Source organism: Myripristis murdjan, chromosome 16 (genome assembly GCF_902150065.1).
Source record: "Myripristis murdjan chromosome 16, fMyrMur1.1, whole genome shotgun sequence".
Taxonomy (NCBI): Eukaryota; Metazoa; Chordata; class Actinopteri; order Holocentriformes; family Holocentridae; genus Myripristis; species Myripristis murdjan.
In genome coordinates this window covers 3,269,643-3,294,113 of record NC_043995.1, presented here as the reverse complement: position 1 = coordinate 3,294,113, position 24,471 = coordinate 3,269,643, and the positions used below count along the sequence as shown (strand labels likewise).

General features: G+C 40.8%; 1 protein-coding gene and 1 long non-coding RNA gene across 3 annotated transcripts; one reads left to right on the top strand and one right to left on the bottom strand.

Moving 5' to 3' along the window:
- Positions 1 to 3,189: 3,189 nt before the first annotated feature.
- On the top strand, positions 3,190 to 14,474 carry stx12l (syntaxin 12, like). Of its 2 annotated transcripts, XM_030072378.1 has the most exons (11): positions 3,190 to 3,297; positions 3,870 to 4,003; positions 5,730 to 5,799; positions 5,932 to 6,031; positions 9,080 to 9,217; positions 9,360 to 9,403; positions 10,765 to 10,873; positions 10,976 to 11,048; positions 11,190 to 11,272; positions 13,135 to 13,262; positions 14,110 to 14,474. In XM_030072378.1, exons 2-10 carry the CDS (start codon positions 3,904 to 3,906, stop codon positions 13,225 to 13,227), a joined length of 810 nt encoding a protein of 269 aa, XP_029928238.1. In that variant the 5' UTR covers positions 3,190 to 3,297; positions 3,870 to 3,903; the 3' UTR covers positions 13,228 to 13,262; positions 14,110 to 14,474. The 2 variants fall into 2 exon arrangements, with proteins under 2 accessions (XP_029928238.1, XP_029928236.1); XM_030072376.1 differs by having other exon boundaries at positions 13,135 to 14,474.
- A 173-nt stretch (positions 14,475 to 14,647) lies between these two features.
- LOC115373805 (uncharacterized) lies at positions 14,648 to 16,754 on the bottom strand. The gene is made up of 2 exons (XR_003929565.1): positions 16,630 to 16,754; positions 14,648 to 16,062 (listed from the first exon to the last, which is right to left on the bottom strand). It is a non-coding gene; the product is annotated as an uncharacterized LOC115373805 (long non-coding RNA).
- Positions 16,755 to 24,471: the final 7,717 nt, after the last annotated feature.

The following is a 24,471-nucleotide window of genomic DNA, read 5'->3' as shown; positions in this document are numbered from 1 at the left end:
AAGGCAGAGCTCATTCTGTTATTGGGGATGTAAAGTGCAGCATCATCAGCACAACAGTATTGAGCCTTGTGTGGTCCACCACAGTCCAGTGTACAGTGATGTGAGTAATGTTATATTGTTGTTGCAGTGCAACACGTGGGTTAAGTGGTGATCCTCAAATGCCAGTGTAGTCAAGACAATTTCAGATGGCTGATTGTGCTGAAGGCAGCACTAAAGAATGTTGCTTTGGCTTTGGAGTGTGTGTTTGTAACTCTGTAGCATCGTTACGTGCAAGATGGAAAACCTTGAGTCTAGTCATTTACTCTCTCTTACAGGAGGGCTGTGGGAAAGGTCAGCAGTGTTTCCATTCCAAATACATTTGAAAACATGTGGAGCATCATTTTTGTCCTTGTGTGATCTTGACCAGTTGCGTGTCTTGTGCCAGGCTACATTCTGATTATTCCTTAGTCCACCTCAGAATCAAAATGTGGTCATTATCTGCTCAGTGTTTTGTCAGTCAAAATCCCACTGAGGTTCACAGGGCCACCAAATACACAGCGGTTTAAGCCCTATATTTCCATCGCAGCTTCACCCAGCGACTGAACTTAAAACAGAACTGAACTTTGGTATGTGTTAGGTTGTATAGGGGCATTCCACATAAAAACCACCTCTTCAGAAAAAAATCCCTCTGTCCCCCTCAAAATCAGCTGATTAGTTTCTGCAATATCTTTTGCATATTCAGTGAAGCCGTGCAAAACGTTACTATGAATATTTTGTGAGTTACAGGTCCTCAAAGTCCATAGAGGTAGCTCAAAATTTTGTGATTTTCTATTTATGTCATTTTTTTTTTTTTATCCCCCATAACTTCATTCACTGGTCTCAAAATGGAGCTAAAAATGAGACCTTTCATGTGCCGGAACTAAAATCAACCACCTATCCCACATGGTGATGACCCTTTAAATGCACTTTTTCAGGTTTTCTCTGATGAATTATCAGAAAACATATGACACATCCAGGATAGCAATGCATGAATCTATTACACTGTCATAGACATTAAACTGGTGCAGTTTTGCTAGTGAAACTTTCATTTTTCCCCAAGATATTGATGCTCCAAGTTGGTTACAGAAAAAATTGTGTTGAAGGAAAAACTGATTTTGGCTTAAGAGTGTGACACCTAGGATATAAAACTGATTTGGGTGCAGTTTTTAACAGCTCAAGTGTGTTTTTCTGCCCTGAAAATTTCATTTGTCTGTCTCTATTAGGAATGAAGTTATGAGGCTCAAAAATACTAGAAAAAAATGTCATGAATTAATAAAGTGTGAATTTTGACACACCCTTTGAGGACCTGTAACTCAGAAAATATTGACAGTATGAATGTAAAATTTTGCATGGCTACACTGAATATGCAGTGGATGCTGTAGGAAAAAATCAGCTGATTGTGAAGGGGTCAGGTAGGAGGCACCTGAATGTCAGTGTCCATGGCCTTGGTGTTATGAGTCCACATGGTGGTGAAACATCCTTAGCAGCTGCTCCGTGCTCCAGGAACCTCTGAGGAGGAGTCCAGGAGTGAAAAGTGTTGAATGTAAAAGATGAGACAGCAGAGGCAGCGCTCACTAGCAAAATGAAATACAACGTAGCATTTTCATAGAATAGAAAAATATCACCAACACTGCTTCTAGCTCAGGGTCAGCTAATGTCCCTTGTTCAATTTAAATTATCTTGGTCCTCAATCACTTTTATCTTTGTTTGTTTAAGCAACATTTTGGTCAGATGTTAAAAAACATGTATTTTTTCTCAGTAAGAGATTTCATATATTTATCATAGTGTAAAATAGGGGATGGGGGTGGGTCGGTGGGGGATCTGAAGCAAATGTGGAAAATAAAACTGACATGTTGAGATGGAAAATGTGTCTGTGGAAGAAAAGGTGAAGGAAGCCTTTTTTTAATTTTACATAAATCTGTTGCAGTGAATCAGTTGCAATGGTAGGATACAATTTTAGGACGAGGCCGAATCAAAACTGTCATCTTTTTCCCTTTTATAATAAATTCCTAGACAATATTTCCTTTATGTATGTGGCTTTTCTCTGCTACTCTGTCAGCAGGAATTTGTAAGTAGGCTCTGGAGGGTGAAATAGTGCGGGTCTGCTTAAATAATGGTATTGTTGAGTGTCATGTGAGGGCAGCACACTCCATGTCTGGAGCTCTTATTAAAGCCAATGTGAAAGTCATGGGACCAGCACACGTTTCTTCATCCCCATCTGAGGGAAACTTTGAGTGATAGCTGCCTTTATTTTAAAACAAAATCCATGTTAACGTCTCAAATTGCGCTTTTACTTTCAGATGAAGCTTCTAAATTATTGAAGCTCGAGTTTGTATCAAAATCTTTATGTGAAACTTAATTCAAAAGCACATTTTAAGGCCGAACATAGGTATTAAGCTGCACGGGAGCGGTGACGGAGCAGCGCCGCGCATGCTGCCTTCAAGTCCCGTGGGAAAAAACACACACGGAAAAGACGTGTCGGTTGATAGGAAGGGCTTTGAAGCGCTGTGATCATTTGAAGCCGTCAGAAGCATAGAGGCCTGCACAGCCTGAGGCCTCTCCTCGTCTAGCCTGCTGGAGCTTTATTAGAAGCAGTGGATCTAAAAGCCCACAAACGCCATTGTGGAAGTTTTTTTTGTGGACTTTGGTCGCTTCTTATCGGCTAGAGACTCACAGGCGCTGCCTAGTGAGTAAAAGCCATTTTTTAGTCAGGTGTTTACAGTGAATATTAAATTTTAATGTGATCCGCACACAACCGCAAAAAACCCAGAATTTATTCGTTTGTTTTCTTATTTATTTACAAATTTTTATGTGCCATTGTGCTAGAAGGTCTGTTGCCACCATCTATAAAGAATCTATTATAAACAAGCATTCCCAGTTTCTATGTATTTACTGTTGAAGTTGATCATGACCTCAAATGCACTGTTTCTTGTTGACAAAAAGGGCAACTGAATTATGAAAAATGAAAAAGCTCTTGTTTTTTAGTCAAAGCTCTCAAATGTAGGCTAATTGATCGGCGTTTCCCCATTTATATATTTATTTATTTATTTACTTACTTAACTCACTTTTCCAACGTTGAGGTGATCGTCACTCTTTGGTCGAAAAGTCCCCGTCTCCCGTCTTTCCCAGGGATCCTGAACGCTGCATCGCGCCCCACGTCGGATTTACTGTTTTCAACGTGTGACGTCACGCACGGGCTGGGTCTGCGAATCTAATTCCGACATAGGAATATTTATTTGGAGCTACAAAAACACCTCCGTCGTCAACCATCCCTGCCAAGTAAGAGCTTTATGGTGCTGCGGGCTGCCGGCGTACAGAAATGAGCGGAGCGGTGCTCGGTGTGCTGGAGAGAGCCGCTCATCTCACAGATCTGGGCTCAAACAGCCACTGATGCGAATCTAGAGACACACTGCAACCTATTAAGACCGCGGGATAGCGCCCGGAGCTGTCAGGAGACTGGGCTGTGATTGAATTCTCTTTATTCTGGGCCAGATGATGCGTGTCAGAGCTTTATTCTTGCCATAGGTTCTGTTTCTGCGGCTTGTTGACAGCCTTTCCCATTTAATCTGTTGGAAGGTTAATCCACGTGATTACTTGGGTCTGGCTCACGTTGGCCTTTGTTGTTTCCCCCTTTATTTATCCTTTGCCAGCCGGTTACATGGTGATATCTCCTGGGAGACGCAGCTCTCAGTGGCAACACAGCCTATAGTGGCTGCTTGTACGCACAAGTGGCATTTAGAGCCTTTTGAAAATCTGGTAAAGTTTGTGAATTTGGTGAAGATTTTACAAATGGATGGCAGTCATAAAGTTGAATGCGGACTTGATAAGGTGTGTTGATGTGCTGTGTGCAGGCCCAGAGCGTGGTGCTGAACAGCTGCAGCCGGGATGTCCTACATGAGAGCAGACAGCAGCCGGTCTCAACCACGAGACTTCAGCAACCTCACCCAGACATGCAGCAGCAACATCCAGAAAATCACCCAGAACAGTGAGTGCTCACACACACACACACACACACACACACACACACACACACACACACACACACACACACACACACACACACATCAAACGCTTGGCCCCGTCCTAGCCCTGTCATGCTTGAATGATTAAATCATATAGGAATCATTTTTATCTGAGGTTTTGTTTTACTTGTAAATAAATATAAAATAACCAAAAAAAAATCTGTTTTTTTTATTTTCAAGTAGTTCATGTTTATCCACTGTAGTGACATCATGCATAAATGGTATATAAGCTTCTAAACAAAATTGTATAACAAATGAGTCAACACAACATTATACCGTATCACCTTAACGGCACTTAAAGATATTGTGTATTGTAGAATTATTTCATAATTATAATCGCCACTATTGAGAAATTATGAGAATATTTTGAGAAATGAGAAATATTTTGCTGTGTAACAAATACAGTAGTGCATGGTTTGGTTTAGAGGTATAATCCAGTAGTCACAGACATACCTAATTATGCATAGTTATTTATGATGTGTAGGTACTGAGGTATACCTAAGTGGGTACAGTTAGGCAAGCAGTGTGATCACACAGTGACACTCTGGAAAATGTGGATTACTTTGGAATTACATAGTAACACACTGGAATAAAAACATAGCAAAGCTAAGTGTAGCCTAAAGAAAACATGTGCTGATGGGTTGAAAAGGACTATTAATTAACAAATCCAAGTGAAAATGACCTAATTATTTGATAATGAACCTCATTATGTAGCTAAATAAAACACCAATGGGTGAATGCATATCAGACCCAAATAGGCAAAATGCCACTACAGTGGGCAGATCATTTTTCAGCCATGGACAAAAAAATGAGAGGAAATGTGTTATGAAAATCTTGATAATCCTCTGCCTTACATATTATTTATCTGACAAATATCTATCTGATTCTCTGTGTACAATAATTAAATGGAAATGTAGACTATTCCCCAGTGAGCTCACCTAGTGGTGTTCTGGGTGTGGTAACACCAGTCGAGATAGTTAGAATGACCTTTCAGTGTTTGTCCACTGTAATGACATCATGCATAAAAGGGCTAGACTGGAATCTATTTAATACTATAACCATGTCACTGGTTCACTACTAAACCCTAAGCCGTGACAAAGTCCCTGCCTGTATATAACAACAAACAGTAGAGTGCACATGCTCAGAGAGGTGCAAACTCTTGATATTAGCAAACTTAAAAAAAAGACTGGGGGGAATGAAAGAGGAAATGTTGATGCATAAAGTATACGTCTCACATCTCAAAAACAGAGTGCAAATGTAGCTCTATTTCTCAGATGTCCCTGCACGTACAGTTATGTGGCATCAGAGCCTACAAACCATAGGAATAAGTGGGGCGATGACTGATGATGGAGCAGATATTATTGTTTTGCTAGTGAGATAAATTCTTACTTGTAGGTCAGCAATCTATTCAGTAAGAGAGAATATCCCTCCTGAATGCTTCGGTGATATTTTTAGATATGGCCTCTTGAGGAATTTTTGCTTGAACTTTGCTCTCCAGCATGCTGATAAAAGCCAAGCTAATATATACCCATTCTGTACATCATAAAGTCTTTATTACTGGGTATTCTATGTGCAGGTTATCACCATCACACATGAATGAACTGCACTACCATAACATGCAGACGGTAAGGTGTTGTATCCTGTTCTCACTTCCCCAGAGACTGAATGTTTCACTGTTTCTCTCTCCAGCTGGGCAGATCAAAAATATGCTGTACCAAATGGGGACAAGACAGGAAACCCCAGAGCTGCAAGAGAGACTGTAAGCACTGGCCTGTACTTCATCTGCACCTCACCAAATGCCACCTGGTTTCATTTTTTTCCACCTACCACATAAGTAGCATGTTTTGTGTTGAAATTTTGAGCAGAATTAAAATGGTCATTATCCCTCCAGTCAGCAGCTCCAGCACTACACCAACCAGCTGGCTAAAGAAACCAACAGACACCTGAAGGAGCTGGGTTCACTTCCCTTACCGCTCTCTCCATCAGAGCAGGTCAGTCTATTTCCACTTTCAGTTCCCATCACGCAATATTTTGTTTAATACATAACTTGCACGTTCAACACAGCATGCTGTGCGGCTTTTGTTGTGTTTGACCAAGCTAGAAAGCTTGGCCAACAGAAATGTCCATATGCAGTTTTAAAAACTGTATGCATGGCTGTTGAGGCTGGGTTATGATTAATGGATGCTTTGCTGCTATACGTCCATTAACCCAGCTAAACTTAACTCTGTGCATGCCCGTGAAAGCTACAGAGAGACCTTCTGCCTTGTTGTATCAGCCAGTAGATGCACAACTCCATGGAATTTCAGACGTAATGTTAAGAGGAGGAGCTTGTTAAACTAAGTAGACACTCGACTTCAAGATGAGAAAAATAGTTTGAGAAGTGTTTCAGGTTGTGCTTTTGGTGGCATGAGAGCCACTGGTGACAGAATAGTAATGGTAGCCACAGATACGTTCCATTCTACATGAGCAAATGTACTGGAGCATCAGACAATGTCAGTGAAAGATGATAAGCGATGTTTTAATTTTTGTGCCACCAACAAATGGCATTTGTATTTACGATCTGCTGACAGTGGCATAATACTGTTGTAAACAACACCTCCACATTGACTCGTACGTTTTGCAGCACTTGGCCAATCAGCATTTGAGACGGTATGGTTAAAAACCTCTGCTCAGCAGGTGCTGAAATTGTTTTGACAATAATCCCGGATACATTAACGATATTGCATTATATTTCATTAATGGTATTTCATTTGAAAAGGTAGTTCTACCTGCTATATCGAGAAAAACACAAACAAGTTTTTATTGAAGAAGAGTCATCTTCCTACTTGAGCAAATGCTAGTGGCCCACTGTCAGCTAACATGTATGCTAAAGTGTTAACATGGAGCCAGTCAGCATAGTGTAACTGTACTTCTGTAAAATTTTGGGTTGTGTAGTTCTCTGGATGTGTTGTGAGTCCACATTGTGGTGAAATCTCCTCATTAGTTGCTCTGTGCTCCCCTTGACTGATAATCCACAGTACTGGATTATTATCTCTCCATTCACCTCCATTACAAGTCGCAAACAGTTCTAGCACATAAATAAACATGAAAAAGTGGATTATGCCCATATAAAAAACAATAAGTCCCGATACCTATTCTTCTCGGGTGTAATTACAATTATTTGTGAAAGAACTATCATGTTGGTTCTTCCTGGTGCAAGGTTACTAAGCACACAAGATATTTCCTGCAGATGCTACATGCCGGATCTACTTTCCAATTCAAACAGGAAAATAACAAGAAAAGAAACATTTCATTTCTGCAAAAAATGGGTACGGTGACTTGTTGTTTTTTACTGGCATAATCTACTGTGTTTGCCTTTGTTTATGTGCTAAAAGTGTTATTTGGGAGCTGTTGGAAGTGAATGGAGAGACACAAATCCAGTATTGTGGATTAGCAGCCATGTCCAATGTTCTCATGTCTTCATTCTTATTTGTTGTTGTGCAGTTTGCTTTATGCACTAATTTATCTTAACTAGTCTTCATTTTTTTGTCTAATGTTTTATCTGTCATTTTGGAGCACTTTGGGCTCTGTCATTGTATTTAAACGTGCTGTATAAATAAACTGGCTTGACTGGGCTGTTACTCAGCATACTGTATGCCAGTGTTAGTATCCAGCATCAGAGCCAGCAGTCTACCGGGGACACGGCGATGACTCTGATGTCTGGGCTCTCTTTGCTTTGCAGCTCATAGGCTGACTAAACAGGACAGAGTGCCAAAACCTCCATGTATTCCTGAAGGAGCCTCTCCTCTCCTCCTCACAATGCTCCTCACTCTTATTATGTCTTGCTTTATTTTGGAATCGTTTTAGATTTTCTGCCGTGCCAAAAATAGCAGCGCTCTCTTTAGATGTTCTGTATCTGGTTGGTGATTATGAAAACACTGTCAATGAGTAGAACATGTAAAAACACTCCATAATGTCACTGTGATAATGTAATATGAAAAAATGTTGTTCAATTCAAAAGTTGGGGGAAAAAACATACAATGCATTTAGTCCAGTGACTCCCAAAGTGAGATGCAGAGCCCCCCAGTGGTCCTTGACAGGGTGTGATGGCTCCCCAGGAAATCAGCAACAACTGTATTTGGCTGTGATGTAATTCACTAGAAATTATTCCAGTGGTAGAATGTATGAGAATGACTGAATGTATACATTATATTTAATCATAGGTTTCCATTTTTTTCCACCACTGTTATCTCCTGACATGGCCTACAGTGTACACAGCTGTACAGTTCAGTATTAAGTCAACAACTACTATGATACTATGTAAATCTCTGGGGCTAAATCTGACCAAATGGCGTTCTGAGGATTAAAGAGTGTCTGTTTGGGAGTCTGTGCCATCAACACATTTGAAAAACACTGAATTACTCCACAGCAATAGATGTAAAAGTCGGTGTTATACTATTACACAGTGGGGATAGACTGATATTGATTTTTGTGGGCCAATACTGATACTGATTGTCAGTAAGCAAGGACACTGATAACCGATATTCAGGGCTGATATTTATTTGCAGTAAATTTGAAAATTGTTGTATCAAAAAACAGCCACTCATAAATAAAACAAAAACACTGAAAAATTGTAAATAAGTAAATAAATCAATAAATTAATTATAACAATTACAAGAAAACTATTATTTAAATTAGCTAAAATGTTTTTGATATTTATGTATTTTAAATGCTCATGAAAGGTGTCTTTCACAAGCATTTAAATAAAACTGAATAAATCCAGTCAAACTGCAACAAAAATAGTAACCTTTCTGTCCTTAAGGCAAGTAAGGAAGGCCAACGCTTTCTGTAAAACTAAAGTAAACACCTATCCAGTGAAAAGGGAAAATATAATGGTGGCCATTTTATCAGAAACAATGCTCCGCTCAACAGCTTTTGTTCCGCTGTAAATCATTATGTCAGTCAAAATTATGATACTAATTATTTAAGAAATGTGAATTCTGAATATTGGCCCTGTTGAACCGCTGATAATTTGTGGATCCCTTTATTCTCACCTACAGAGACAACAGAAGATCCAGAAGGAGCGGCTGATGAATGATTTCTCTGCAGCCCTCAACAACTTCCAGGTGGTGCAGCGACGGGCAGCCGAGAAGGAGAAGGAGTCGGTGGCCAGGGCTCGTGCTGGCACCCGCACCATGGTGAATACATGGCTTTTTGGTCGTAGTTGTAAACCTAATAATACTCATCATGGATAGACTGACTTCTCATGTGTTGCACTGACGATGGGAAAGTGACGGGTGCTAATGTCGAGTCTTCTTTTTTTTTTATGAATATCTACAGGGAGACGGTGGCAATGTGGATGAACAGCTGGTCACATTTGAAAAGTAGGTTATCATCAGCATACAGAATTCTCTCTCTTTTAGTTGAAGAACCATTAAATCATGTGTAGCACGTCCTTCATCCACCATGCTGCTCTTTGCTCAGTTTGGGTGTGTTTTTCACAGTTTTGTAACTCTTTGAAACCCAGGTTTTACTTCACAAAATAGACTTTGTACTCTGGCAAATTTCTTGTAAATGTTTTGTAATTTCTTGCTAATCTTCATGTAATTTCTTGGTAATTGGCTCATAACTTTTTCCCCTGTTTTTTGAAAGAAATCAAGTTGTTGCATTCAGATGCCTTTCACAAGCATTTAAACAAAACAAAGGTTAAATACAGAATTTTTGTAATTATGAATATAGTTTTTTAAAGTATGTTTTTAAAAATATATTTTCCCTAATTTTCTGGTAATGTTTTGCAAATTTCTGGAAGTTTCCTGTATTTTTTTCCCCATATTTATTTATTTATTTATTTATGTATTTATGTATTTATTTATTCATTCATTCATTCATTCATTCATAAACTAATGTTCTGATAATTTTTTGATTATTTGCGAATCAGCCTTTTTCCTATGTTTTTGGAATCTAGAATCATAGAATTTGCTCAGGTTTTAAAGTATCAAATCAGCCATACATCAAGTTTTTTGCCTTTATCTTGAAGATCCTTTTTCCTCATTAAAAGCAAAACCCCCAAACCAAAGAACAACCTCAACAAATCAGTCCACACACTACTTTGTCTTCTTTAATTGACTGCACTCATTATTTCATATAAAGCTGTTCTTAAAATGAAAATTCTGCACTAAAACATTTCTTATTCCTTTTTTGTTGTTCTCAGAGGGATAACTGGCCAAATGCAGGTGACAGGTTGTCAGATGTTTCTAGCAGCTACAGTTGAGTTTGAGAGCATAAAACGTTTCAGCAATCTGAAACATCAGTCATTTATCCACCCACAGTAGCCTCTCAGCCACAGGACATTTATTTTAATTACAGGCCACAGCTGCAATCATATGTATAACCCCCAGCTGTGAATGATAACACTTTGAAGCTATTTATATGCCCATCAGCCCGCATTTGATTGAAAGCAACACATTTATGCTCCATCTCTGGGTGCTGTTAAAAGGTATTTGGGGAAATGTAGGAAATCGAGTAGAAGTGGGCGAGGCAGGTTGAGGGAAAGTGGGTGCTCTGAAAAGTAAATTGCAACATTTCATCACAAAATAACTCCTTTGTGTTGAACATCACAGACCAGTGAGATCTAATAGTGTATTTTAAGGTGAATGTTTCCTTTAATATCATACTGCACTGTGTGGCTGACAGTAATGGAGGTTTGAGCGGTCTAGCGTTATCGTGGATGTGTTTTCTTGTGCAGGGAAGATGATGACTGGGGTCAGAGCCAGACTCAGACTCAGGAGCCTGCCATTACGGAGGAGGACCTGGAGATCATTAAGGAGAGAGAGACTAACATCAAACAGCTAGAGGTATCAGCCACAATCGTACATCCCAGACAGGAGAGGTCAGCCTGTTATCACCGTGATCCAGTTAATTCCACTGATTTATCCCTTTCTTTTCATCCTCTGCAGGCTGACATTATGGATGTGAACCAAATCTTCAAGGACCTGGCTGTTATGATCCATGACCAGGGAGAGATGATTGGTAAGTAGTAAGGAACACAAATTAGCACTACATTCATTTTCACCCAGAGTCCTCTGTTCTCTACCTAAATATGTCATTTACTCCTTTGATCTTCTGGGTGTACATCTGCCTCAGAGTTCTTTCTTTTTTTTTGTCTGACAGACAGCATTGAGGCTAACGTGGAGAGCGCTGAGGTCCATGTAGACAGAGGCACCGCCCAGCTTCAAAAAGCAGCCTATTACCAGGTAAATGGTGCACAGTACAGAAATAACAGAAACACAACATGAAAAACCACATAAACTCTGAAGGGACTCAATCATGAAGGCAGCTACAAAGACAATTAAAAGATTTAATCGGAAAGAATGTCATAAATAAATGTTTTACTGCTCTCAAATCGCTGATTAATACAACACAGTAGCAGTTTAACCCATAGTTGGTTTTTGAAAGCTTTTACATTTGCTGTTTTGTCTAGTAACTCTTTCCTGGGGAATAAATCCCCCTGACACACAGGAAGCGATGCATTTGACATTTCACATCTGTATGGAATACAGCGGTCCAGTGATGTGTAGGTCAACAGTGTGTACGTCAGCAGTGGTGCACTTTCACATTTTCGGGAACGACTCTGGTTTAAAGTTTGGGAATCGATGGAATCAGGATGACACACACTGAGCTTTCTCTCTTTTACTGCCATGTGGTTAGGCAACAAAACCACTTGGTTAAGATGAGGTTAAGGTTAGACTTAGTCGTAAAAAACACTTGGTGAAGTTGAGTGAAAGGTTAGGTTTAGGCAAAAAAAACAGTTGTTTAAGGTTAGAAATAGCACCAACACGGAAACTGGACACAGTTTTAGTCGTGTGTGACATGGTGTCACTCCAAAAGCGAAACATCTCGCTCTGCTCCTTCACAACTCGCTTTTCAACTCGCAGGCTGTGCTTCAGAGTCCTGTGACTTATACATTTGGCATTTGCCCTGGTGACACTCTACCCCGTCTTTCCCTTTTTTCATTACTTTTTCCATCACCACACCCCATGTCTCATACTGATGCCAGGGGGTGCCTAGGCTTCTAATGGCTCCTTTTTGTGTTTGTAATTGACGCCCTGGGAATGAGAACTGGCAGGTTGATCATGGTCCAGTGACGTCACGTCACCACCAGCCCCTTCCACATGTCCACCAGAGCGGCTACTCCTCTTGCATTCAGGGAGCTAGGTAGCTGTCAAATGCCAAGAATTCATAAACGTGCATTGGGAAGATTTGATAGTCAGAGCACATGAACCCAAGATGCAGCTATAGAGCGGAAAACATGGAGCAGAGCAGGGCAAGAATGTCAATTAATGTGCTTTATGTAATGATGTAATTATTCCAACAACACTTTGGTAGTTTCAGCACAGCAACTTGTCAGGAACTTACTGTTTTAAAGCAGACAGCAGCTTAAAATGTTGCAGCTTGGATGTTAGGCTAACAGGTGTCATTTATGTCACAAAGCACAACATCAAACTCACCTAGTCTTACATTATGGTGAGCTGGTTGACTCAGGGGCCACTTCCATCAGCATTTCAGAAAAAATAAGCACCACTCAACCAGCCTTGGCTCGGAACTTTATCGGGCTGGATGAATTTTTTGCTCTACCAATCAAACTACATGAGGCTTATGTCTGATCAACACATTTCAAGTAAGGTCATATGTCAGCAATGTTGCGGTTTGTTTCACTCAATCTGTCATTCATTTAACATGTTCTGGGTGTGAATTAATGACGTAGGCCTGTGGTGTTTGATTGGCTAGGTTAGTAAAGGCTTTGGTGCACAACTGTCCTCTGTGTCATGTATGAAAGGGAGGGGTTTTCCTCCCTTGTAGTGTTGGTGTTGTTGCTTGGTTTATTGTGTGTTTCTTGCTGCTCTCTGTCACTCTGTCTCCATCAGTGACCCAGTTTTCTACAGGGATCAATAAAGTTTGATCTTATCTAATCTGGCGTCCTGTCCTGAGCCAGTTGTGGAGATACCAGCTGGCTTATCTCTGTCCTGTCAAACACTCGTACAGCTCTGGGACACTTATTTTCTTCACCACTAGATGCCTTGCTTTGCCATAACATGTTGTTGTTGATCCTGTGCAGAGGAAGTCCCGTAAGAGGATGTGCATCCTGGCCATGGTGCTGTCGCTGGTGCTCATCATCCTGGTCATCATCATCTGGCAGGCCATCAAATGAGAGACGCTCGGAGAGAGGCTTTAAGGGGCCAGCTGGTAACTTAAAATGGCTTCCAATGAGTACTTGTTTGTGTGTGTGTGTGTGCGTGTGTGTGTGTGTGTGTGGCTGTGAGTGTGTGTGTGTGTTTATTTGTATAAGAAAATGAGCAAGGTTTTAGAAGGTCAATACTCTTGTTAGCTGCTGATGGCCGATGTTTTGCACTGATATCTTTAAATTTCACCAAATTCGTGTTGAGTAATTCTAAATATAAGGTCAATTTATGGCTGGATTGATACTGGCTGGATGCTCCAAATGCTAACTGTTAGCCTCGTGCCATTGAGGTGGACTTCCCCCCAGCTAACATTCTTCAAAACAACTGCATACCATAATATTACTACTAATGCATACTTGTTAAGAAAAATGTCTCATTAGAATCAATTGAGAGCTTTCTATTAAAAAAACAAAACAAACAAACAAAAACAGTGTGGTATTGATAATTTCAACAACAAATACTCAATCTGTCAAAGTGCATAATGTCCAATGAACCAAATCCCATTATTAATGAAAGGCCAATATCGGTCCCAAATATCGGTCTTACCTTAAACGACAGAGCCTGTGTGTTTTGGTGTGAATGTCGATGCTTTGCAGTCCGCTTGATTTGAAATATTGTCGAATAAATTTAACAGTTGCACAGCTTCAGCCTTGAATCATGCACTGGTTTCTAGTCACACAACTGGTGTATTCCTGGTCCACAGCATCCTATAGACTCCATTATTATTATACCTAGTATTATGCCATGCTTGACTACATATTCATCTTGAGGGGAATGCATTCATTAACTTTTTTTTTCTTTGTGTGTGTGTGTGTGTGTGTGTGTGTGTGTGTGGGTGCGTGTATGTACAGTATGTGTACATAAATGTGTAGAATTGGATACACCGATAGATTGTACAGTTCTCTGCACATCTGTCTACCAATATACCCTACATTCTAACACATCGGTAATTAACCGTTCTAACTAAATAACCATTACCACTATTGTAAGATTCTGGTCTATATAATGCAATGTTGCACAATTTTGTATGTAAATACGTAGACATGCTCTCTGGTTTAATATGAGTTTTGTTCTGGCTCTATGAAGTGTGAATGTCTTATAAAGATGTTGATAAAAATGATAAATGGTAGCACCTGGCAAAAACGCCTGTCAATGTGTTTTCACTGGTTATGCCCACTTGAATGAGATTTTAATAAATTTCCACCTATCAAGTGCTGCCAGTGTCATGTCTCATTTGGCCCACTAGAGGGCGAGCTAACCACGATGAGAAAGCAGTGCTACAGCAGAACCTGCACAACACAGGGTTGTACCCACACTGATGCTGGCTCACCTGATGTAAACAACTGACCTCATGTCACACACACACACACACACACACACACACTACAGTACAGTTACAGTACAGTTTATTTTCCTCATCTTAATGGTTCATGTATAATGGCAATAAAACAATAATATCACATAACTGCTACCACAATCAGTATCAACACTGCAACTATTGTTACCACCACTACTGCTACTGCTATACTTCTGTGACCACTGTTGTAACTGTTACTCATATTACCTGCACTACTATTACTACATCTGTAACTGGTATCTCTAATAATACTGCTGTTGTTACTACTAAAAGTGTCAAAACATATTTTGTCAAAGTGTGTCCCAGGACCCCCAGGGGTCCTCTAGGGCCTTACAGGCATCTAGTGCTGCCCAAGGGGAACTGAGGATTGTTGGACCGATCGGTGGTAACAATTAACGTTGATGACTTCTTTCAGAAAGCAGCCGCGCCACAACACATCAGTTGTCACGCTAGTGTGACACACATCACCTTAGCTGACCACAATAACCATTTTATTCTGTACCAGCCAAATGACCATTCAAGCTCTGTGAATTTTCTTGCAACTAAAACACAACAAATTAAATTGTGAGTTCATGTGATCTTCACATTATCTCACCACTGTGATTTGATTTGTCAATGTGCAAACATGGCATAACAGTAACACAATCCAAAATATCTTGAAATTAGGGTCCTGAGGGCAAAATTACTTCAAATGGAGGTTGGTGTCAACTTGGGGGTCCAGAACATTAAAAAGTTCTCATCGTTTAAAATAGATTATACAGTCTGGAGGATCTTGTTCAAAGCTTAGATATGGAGATAGGCACTAGTCCAAAAAAATCAGGCCTGACTTGCACTGGCAGCTGGTGAAGGGCAGCTAACTAACTGGAATACGGATATAATCTGCTGCTTGAACCATAATAGTAACTACCCTGGAGTTAACTTTACTTAAATAGTGACTAACAATAACATGGATTTAATCCTGGTAAATGTGTTCTGCCTGTTGCTGAACATTTCCCTCTGGGCTGTGCGGCAACGCTGGCATCCCACTAGTTAAAAGTCGAGGTATTCAAAAGGCACTTTAAGTGGAGGGAAAGTGGAACAAATAGCGAATAAGAAAGTGCACAGAAATAAGTGTAGCATGGGGGTTGTCTTGGTAACGTGATGTTTTGCTGCTGTGGAGGAGCACAGAGTGCTCCTCGACATCTCCATGAGGTCTCAGCCGCTCTCCCTGCACCCCCGCTGCCGTGACTCAGTGTTCGGTGTGAGCTCTGGTCCTCCCAGCAGTCAGTCTCAGCCGGGCTGGGCTGATGCACTGGGATGATATTGGCCTTTTATTAAATATCAAATATCAGCATGTCGAAGTCATTCACCTCTGATGTGGCTGAGGTTCTTCCCCAAGGACAGCTTGTTGAAGTCTCCCGCCAGCAAAAACCTGAGTTTATTTTATTACCTTCAGAGGTTTTTCCACCTGAACAAGAGTGACATTTTGGTAGAAAAATGGAAAGCTTATCATTTTTGAGCATTTTTGGCATGAGAGCGGTCAGATTTAAAGATATAGAACACAGGTGCACCCCAAACCCAAACTCTGCTGGCAGCTTTTTTTTTTAACACAGATTCTAAGAATTTTAAGAAGAAAGATCAAATGCTGATTAATACAGAGCAGATGTCACCATACTGGTGATTTTGCATATGTAGACTAATATCTACAAAATATACATAATTCATATTTCTGCTAAGCTTTTACTACAGCAAGTGGTCATATTTTTGGAATCATTTCTCCTCCCTTTTATCCAGCCATTGGTTTCCATTCAATCAACTACAATGTGAACATGAACTTTCAGAGGCTTTGAAATCTCTTCACACCAGTATTCCATCACCATAATGAAGTCATCCACATTAGTTTCCCTAAAAGCAAAAAATACATTTTTAAAGGCTGGATTTTGACCACTAGTATGGTCTAGTATGGTCTCTACATATGAAGATGTGTTCTCATTCTTTTCTGAGTGGCATCCTCATGATATTTAGAAAACTTTACCTGAAAAGCAGGTCAGGATGCAAAACAGGTCAAAAACACAAACTATCTGGGTATCAGAAACAGGTGGGTGGACAGGGGAACAGGCAGGGAGCTGATTGGCTGGGAGAAGGCAAATAAATAGGCAAACAAGGGGCTGGGCTAATGAGGCTGAAGCAGGGCAGGTTAGCCTGGGAAAAACAAGTCTGACTTACAGGAACACAAGAGGGACACACAGAACAAAGCCCACAAACAGCTGAGCTGACTGTGACATTCAAAGATGTGTGGACTGTCACCAGCTTTGATAAAAGTTGGCCACGGACATCAGCCAATCAAGTTTGTGTACCTCCTTGTATTCCTACTCTCCTTTAATGAATGATAGTTCATGAAGGACAGTTCTCTAAAGAACTCCCAAATGTGCCTCAAAGAACCATCAAAAATGGTTCCTTTAAGAGCCATAAATGTTTTTTTTTTTAAAAAGAACTGTAGTAAAAAATAAAGGTAGGAAACAATTTAAGAATGTATTTTATGGACCCAACTGGTTCAGTGAAGAACCTTTTTTTTTTTTTTTAATGGTTCTTTACTAATTTTGAGAATACATGGTTCTTTGAGCATTTTAAATTAAATGATTGTGGGCAGGTTGAAAACCAACATGAACATGTTGTTGGCTGTTTCTCGACGTTCCTTTTTCCTTCATTCAGTTCCAAACGAGGTATTAAAAAATAAAAATAAAAAATAATCTGCACATTAATCCAGAATGAAAAGAATTGTTAGCTACAGTCCTAATTTCATGCAGCCGCTATTAAATAACTCCAATAAAAATGCAGAACCCTTAGTACTTTAAAGAAGTAAAGGAACCAGCCCCTAAATAAAGAGGTTCTGGTGATTGTTCCTTGTAGAAGCAGAGAGCATTTTGAAGACCCAGTATTTTCCAGAGAGTGTGCTGGGTTGTGGCAGCTGCCGTTAAGGTTTCAAGGTGCATATGGAAAGGCTCATGCAACAATGTTAGCCTTCTGTCTCCTCTTTTAAGACAGCCTTTTGTGTGGGTAAGGTCTCTGTACGTTGGAAAGAATAGATGCTTCTGGGGTAGCTTCGAGGAAAAGGTCAGATAGAAATCTCCCGTCTGTTCCTGTCTCATTATGCAGGAAGAGCTAAAAGAGGCAGAGTGGTTTCCATATTCCCTTTTGTTGGAGGTTGGTCCCATCTTCCCTGCACGTCTTTCATTTCCTCTGTTATAAAGACTTGGACACAAATCATCCATACCCATCTGCCCTGCTGACAGACAGTCAGCAAATGGGACCAGCAATGATTTCCCCTCTATCTATTTAGGAGAGGCAACAGAACGACTGCACTATGGGTAATGAAAAGAGTAAACAGACTGCTATTCTCCTCCTTGTTTCACTTTTTATGGCTGTTGATGGATGTTTGATGGAGTTGGTGGAGCGAGAGAAGGGGAGAAGGGAGGAAAGGCCACGAGTGGTACTGATATTGCTTTGCTTCAGACTGCAACAATGCTCGTTCTGTGCACTTATCCAATGCCATTTGTCATATAGGCTCATTAAAGAAAAGCTTTTAAAGACAGAATAATGTCTAGTATACCACCACTTTCCTGTTCGCTGCCTCCTACTCTCTGACTTCAGCCTCATATCTGTCTGTTTCCTCTGCCCACGCCTCAGGTCGACCTAACCCCCCACCAACCACCATGTATGTCACGCTTTCCCTACCCTGTAGCTCCCTGTAAGTCCCTGTTCCTCTAACAAGGTACAACAGGCCTGTCAAGTCACATCTATAGAGGTAGTAGACGGGCTGTGGTGGGCTGCCTCCCAGGCAGGAAACCAGCTCATTGGTATGCCAGGAGTGAAAATCTATCACTGGAGGAGAAAACCAGGGTCAATCAAAGCAAGCCTGGAGGAATCTCCATCTCCATCCCTGCTGTCAGTTAATGAGCAAATGAGCTCCTCACTACCCTGACACCCAAAGAGAGACTGAGACTGTGGCCACATAATGTATTGCTGGGGTTGGGGCAATAAACGCATCAATGGTTTGTTACAAGTCTGTCCAAGTGATTCACTAAACACTCCCATGACATAGATTTAATGTTGCACATTCCATGTAAAATGCTCTTCTTTACAGTCTTAGGCTTTTCACTGATGTGTTCTCTACCACAGTCATTTACAGTGACTCTCTTTAATCTGAGAATAAATGTGCCCATGTCACCATGAAGGCGGTGCTCACAGATGCTTTTGGTCATATTACCAATAAAATGAAAATGTGTCACGTCTTCAATGCACACATAGCTACTATGGAAACAAAAACCAAATGAGAGTGTAACATTCTTGTGAAAAACTAACACTGGTGGCTGGGGAGGGAGCAAGACAAGGTTCTGTCAATTTAATTAGGATAACTTAATTAAAAATAATAACTTAGTAAATGAATAATTGAGACGATGGTTGAGATGATTGGTAGCTTGCATGCCACTCTTTCTTAAATATCTATCTATCTATCTATCTATCTATCTATCTATCTATCTATCTATATATCTATATATATATATATATGTATAGATAGATAGATAGATAGATAGATAGATAGATCTTAAATTGTAATTGTAATTGTAATTAATCAATAATGTAATAAATACGTTGTAATAAATAATAAACTGTCTGCTGGCACATTGGGGAGGCTTCTATACATTTCTCATGATTCCGTATTGGAAAACCACACCACCAGCATAAATAATTATACCTACATTGTTACCACGGCAACGCCCACAGATAGGTCGGGAATGTCTGGATGCACAAATCTGATCTGATCACTTGCAAATAAACAGTACAGACAGTCTGTCTTAAAGATCTGATCTGAGAAACAAATCCAGTTTGCCTGCAGTCTGAACAAGGCCTTTGGCTTCAGAAGGTTCGAAACAACCAAAACTATGTGTGTTAGTTTGGGATGTGCAGAGTAAGCACACAAAGCACAACAACACCGCAAGAAGTCTCAGAAAGCCCTGAAAAACTATGATTGAGTGGCAAAAATTACCCCCAAGATTCAGGCCAATATGCTAATCCCACATTAAGCCACCTTTTTATTTTCATTTGATTCATTTAATTTCCATTTCTGTCTCTGACACACACTCTGCTGTGAGGATACCTGGCAGAGGCCAAGCCATCCTGCACTCGCAGTGAAGTTGGCTGCTGCGATGGACCAGTACCTCATTAAAAAAAGCTCCAGCTGTTAGTGAAGAAAGCGTCCCAAATCCTAAGCCGCCACTAACGCAAAGAAGAGGGCAAAGAAAGCTGCCATCTCTACAGCGGAAAAATGGAAGACAGACTAGCTTCCAAAGATCCTGACGGAGCTTTGGGTCGACTGGCTTCAGTGCTTTCTGATGAAAGATCAAAAGTAGGATTTTTGAGAAAATCAAGAAAAACTAGCTAAATTTAACACTCAAGACCATTTGAGAAAAGGTGTAGTTGACTTGAGAGAATTAAAATGATGAAAGAATTTTGACGCAAGGCCAAGCTTCTTACAAGAGAACTGTGAAAAACGTAAACCTGATTATTACAGCGCCACTGTCATTTTTTGTGCTTGAGTAGTGGGTGGACTTTGCAACCCACCTGCAGCTTCACCTGGAGTTGTTGATCATAAAGATGTGTGCAAGTCTTCTATTGTTTTACATTTGCTTTCTGAGACGTGCTGACTGTCACATGTATCCTAGTGATGCTGATTCAATGGGGGGAAAACACACAAAAACATCCCACTCTAGAAAACGCCTCACACAAGAAATTTCTAAAAACAGTCAAAGTTAAAAGTGGAAATGTATGAAAACACAGAACATGAGCTATGAAGCAAAAAATGCAGAAGTGACTGACTTTATTGTCTCTGAACTGGATCTGTGAGGAGTGGAAGGATAAAAAGAAACTAGTTACTGATGTAGGAATGTAAAGGTAAGACTAATGGCTCTATGACAATCTCTGTTGAGTCTTTACTGCTCATTAAAAAAAAAAAAAAAAAAAAAACACAATACAGTTCTGCTACTGACAACACTATGCACACACACACACACACACACACACACACACACACACACACACACACACACACACACACACCAGTGCACAAAAGGACATTAGTAATTTGACTTTGTAACAAATTTGACTGAGCTGTATTTTTATACAGTGTGCTGCTTTATATTTTGGTAGGAATTGTGCATTTACATAGTTATGAGTACAATACTGATTTATATTCATATGTGTGTAATGTTTCAGTTTTAAAAACCAAAGCAAAAACCAAAAGAAGAAACAGGACTTCAGTAAAACACCAGAAAAGTCAAGCCTTGCGTGTTTTCTTTTGAATGTTACCTGGCTGTCTGTCTGTGCACAAGAGTACGCTCTGCAGGGTCAGTACAGTGATCGTTTGGATTCTCACCCATGTTGGAGTATTTGCTGATCTATACATCCAAAACTGTTTTGATGCATAATAACCCACACCTGTAATCGCTTCAATGATCTCCTCAGGTCCCTGGTGTCTATATCAGCACACAGCACAGGTCCAGTCCCATATTCAACCAACAGGGTGACACAGTGGCAGTGCGTACGATTTCCAGCCAGGTGAAAATAGTAGCCAGCTGAGGACATTGTGTGTGTGTGTGTGTGTGTGTGTGTGTGGAAGAGGTGCTGAGCCCCGTCCTCAGTGCAGTCAGACAGAGCCAGCAGTCACAGAGCAGAGGCTGCAGCAGCGTACATGTCATCAAAACACTCTGGAGAATCTCACCGTGTGTTTCTTCCTGATCATTCAGCTTAGCTGCTGTGGAAAAAAAATCATGGTTTTCATGAAATGATCGTGAAATCATGGGTTTCATGCATTTTACAAAAATCTTGAACAACCACGCTTTTTGTAAAATGCATCAATATTTTGGCAAATTTCACAATATTCTGCATTCTACAGTTGATTCTTCTTTCATGACCAAATTCTGCAATTCTATCTGTGTTGTCAGTTTTGTGAAAGTTATAGGGCCCTACGTTCAGCATGAAAAGCAGCTCGCAATAAAAAACAAAACAAAACAAAACAAAAAAACACGTCTGTTTTGTTTGCAGGAAAGAAGCAGAAACTATTTAAAGTTAAGTTGGCAAACCCCACAAATTTATGTGAGTGACAAACACGTGGCCTACACACACACAAACAGATTAGCTTCTGCTTTCATGATGTAGGCTGCACTCAGTCAGCTGAAAGCACCTAGCATCAAAAGGGCGGGAAGCAGCTCACTCTTAGAAAACAGTGAAAATGGTAAGAACGGAGTTGGTTGGAAGCTGGTGCTTATGGAAAGCCTTGTATATGTCCAAATACACTTCAGTGAGCGCATTAATGGCTGTGTGAAGAAAAGGGATGGGAATTTAGAGTAATTCTAGTAATGAAAAAGGAACTGATACATACATAAATTTAAATTATATGCATAAAAGTTTGCTGTTTAACAAACAAAAATAAGCAAACTATCACCGCTGTGTCGCCATATTGCATCCCACCAACAAGAACAGGTGGACTCAGCTGAGCTTGGGAAGGCTATACTGCCACCCCGAGGATTCATGTGGAACTGCCAGATTCAAGTGAGGGATTTAAACTTTTTTCTGTTCTGTCTTAGATCAGCAAAATCACTTTGCTGATTTAGCAGGAAGTAATGTTTTGATAGTTGAGTAGGTGGTTAAGTAACAAGTAGAACATCTGAAGAATATTCAACTTGTTATCAAAGCGTATCTGATGAAGTCACCAATAAGAGCTTTCCTCTGGAGAACTTCCAGTGATGTGGCTGCCTCCTCTGGATCTTCACTGAGGTGGACAGCCAGGGCAGAGGTGAAATCTGATTGGTCACTCGGTTGGAGGACAACTCTGCCCTCAATGGACAGCATCCACCATTTTCTGTAGAAGCTGAGCTCAGATCTCAGTTTTCATGAACATGACTTACTTGATCACATGAGATCAGCCTTGACACCACAATTAGACTTTTGTTGTCAGTGTGACCCCTGCAGGTTTACTTCACCCAGAAACCACATGTGGATCAAGTCGTCACCATGCGCTGCCTGGAGTCCCTGACAAACAAAGTTTTAGCTACAAGCCTTCAAGGAAATCTCATTTTCCAAAAACAAAAGCCATCTCTGATCCAGTGGAAAACAAGAGGCTCCATGCTTTCACAGCAGCAGCTCACACTTGTCCTGCTGTGTAATCCAAATCCAAGGAGCTGATATGGTGAGGTGGAAGTTGTTGCATCTGGTGTTGCACAGTACACCTGAAGCCAGCTCATTCATTCAGCCAGTCTCTTTCCATGGTTGCGATGGCTGGATTGCAGTTTGAAATCAGCTTCTGAGGGCATGATGGAATCTGTCAACAGCTCCAATTGCAGCTGGATCATAAACTGATGTTCTGCTAGAAGATATACCTCAGTTTTGCAAGAATGAGACAAAAGCTGTATGTCTGGGTTACCGTGACAACTTCCTGACAGAGGTCAGGAAGTGAATAGAGTCCTCAGTGGTGGCATTATGTGAAAAGGCAAGCTCAAGTCACTTGGAACAATAGTCTGTCAACATGATGGTATACCTGCAGGCAGGAACAGCTGTGTCAAAGGGTCCAACAATATCAAGGCCGAGTTTCTTCCATAGCCCATAAGGCTATGTGTTAGCAGTGTTAGTACAGACTGCTTTATCATTAGACTGGCAGAGTATGCATGAAGCTATGCAACACTGTACTGGCGAGTCATGTTTTGGCCTCCAGAGGTCCTGCAGGGGCTGCTTCGTTGGGAAAATCTCTTGGAGACGCTCGTGTGCAAGTGTGATCGGTGAGTGCCGTAGAGAGAGTGGTGCAAAGAGTCTGGAGCCCCTGAGGATGTTCTTATTCTTGACTGTGACCTCATCTCTCGTCTTGTAAAATGCAGACCACGCATTACTTCCTGATTTAATGGAGGAAGGACAAGTGTTTTCCATTTGAGAGCGTGGGGCTGATAGTTCAGGACAAGAGATAAAGTCAGCCAGTGGGAGGAGGCTCAGAGCAGCAGAAATCTGTGCCACCAACTCAGGTGCAGCATCAAACACGGAGTCAGAAAGTGCAACCAAGGAAAGGCATGAGAGGCAATCAGCCATGGAATTCTGGGAAGCTGGACGGTGGATGGCATCATAATCAAAAGAGAGGTGTGCAGACCAGCAGGCAACACGCATTCCAGTCTGACTGATTCCTTTTGTGCCCTGCAGTGTTGCCATCATGATGGCATGCCTGCTGATCTGTATGTTCTCATATGTCTACAGCCCACACACAGGCAAATGCTTCTTCTCCAACATTTTCGCTCTGTTACTGACAGTGTGCAGGAAGCAAAAGCCTCAGGCTACTCTGTGCCATCAAGCTGAATTTGTGTAAAGACAGTTCCACATCCGTAATCGCTTGCATCTGTGGATATCACAGTGCATAGAGAAGGGTCCAACAGAGCAAGAGTATGACTGTCCACAAGGAGTTGCTTGACTTCTCAAATCTGATCTGAGATTACTTTGCACATCTGTGTGTCCATGAGGGTCCACGTTGGTCAGTGTGATGTGATTGTTACACATACACACTCATACACATACCGCGGATTGGGAAATGTGCATGGGCACCCACAATGACCCTTAATTGTCCTCTAAATGAAACTGTGTTTGCATCCGTGCGTCCGGCACAAGTCTGCAGTTGTCCACAGACTCAAACGTGGAAAGTAAGTTTAGGTCTTCAGCTTCCAGCCATGAGGTGGACTTCCACCCAGCGAACATTCTTAACAATAACCACCTTAATCCATTCAGACTGTTAAATAAACAGTTTGGATTTGATGATGTTGCAGAATTTTTACAGCTCAAAATAGAG

Bases quoted from the DNA above. Each gene is read 5' to 3' on its own strand.
- stx12l (XM_030072378.1), top strand. From the start codon at position 3,904: ATGTCCTACATGAGAGCAGACAGCAGCCGGTCTCAACCACGAGACTTC. The intron at 9,218-9,359 runs GTGAATACATGG...GAATATCTACAG, and splicing joins GTGCTGGCACCCGCACCATG to GGAGACGGTGGCAATGTGGA. The intron at 10,874-10,975 runs GTATCAGCCACA...CATCCTCTGCAG, and splicing joins CTAACATCAAACAGCTAGAG to GCTGACATTATGGATGTGAA.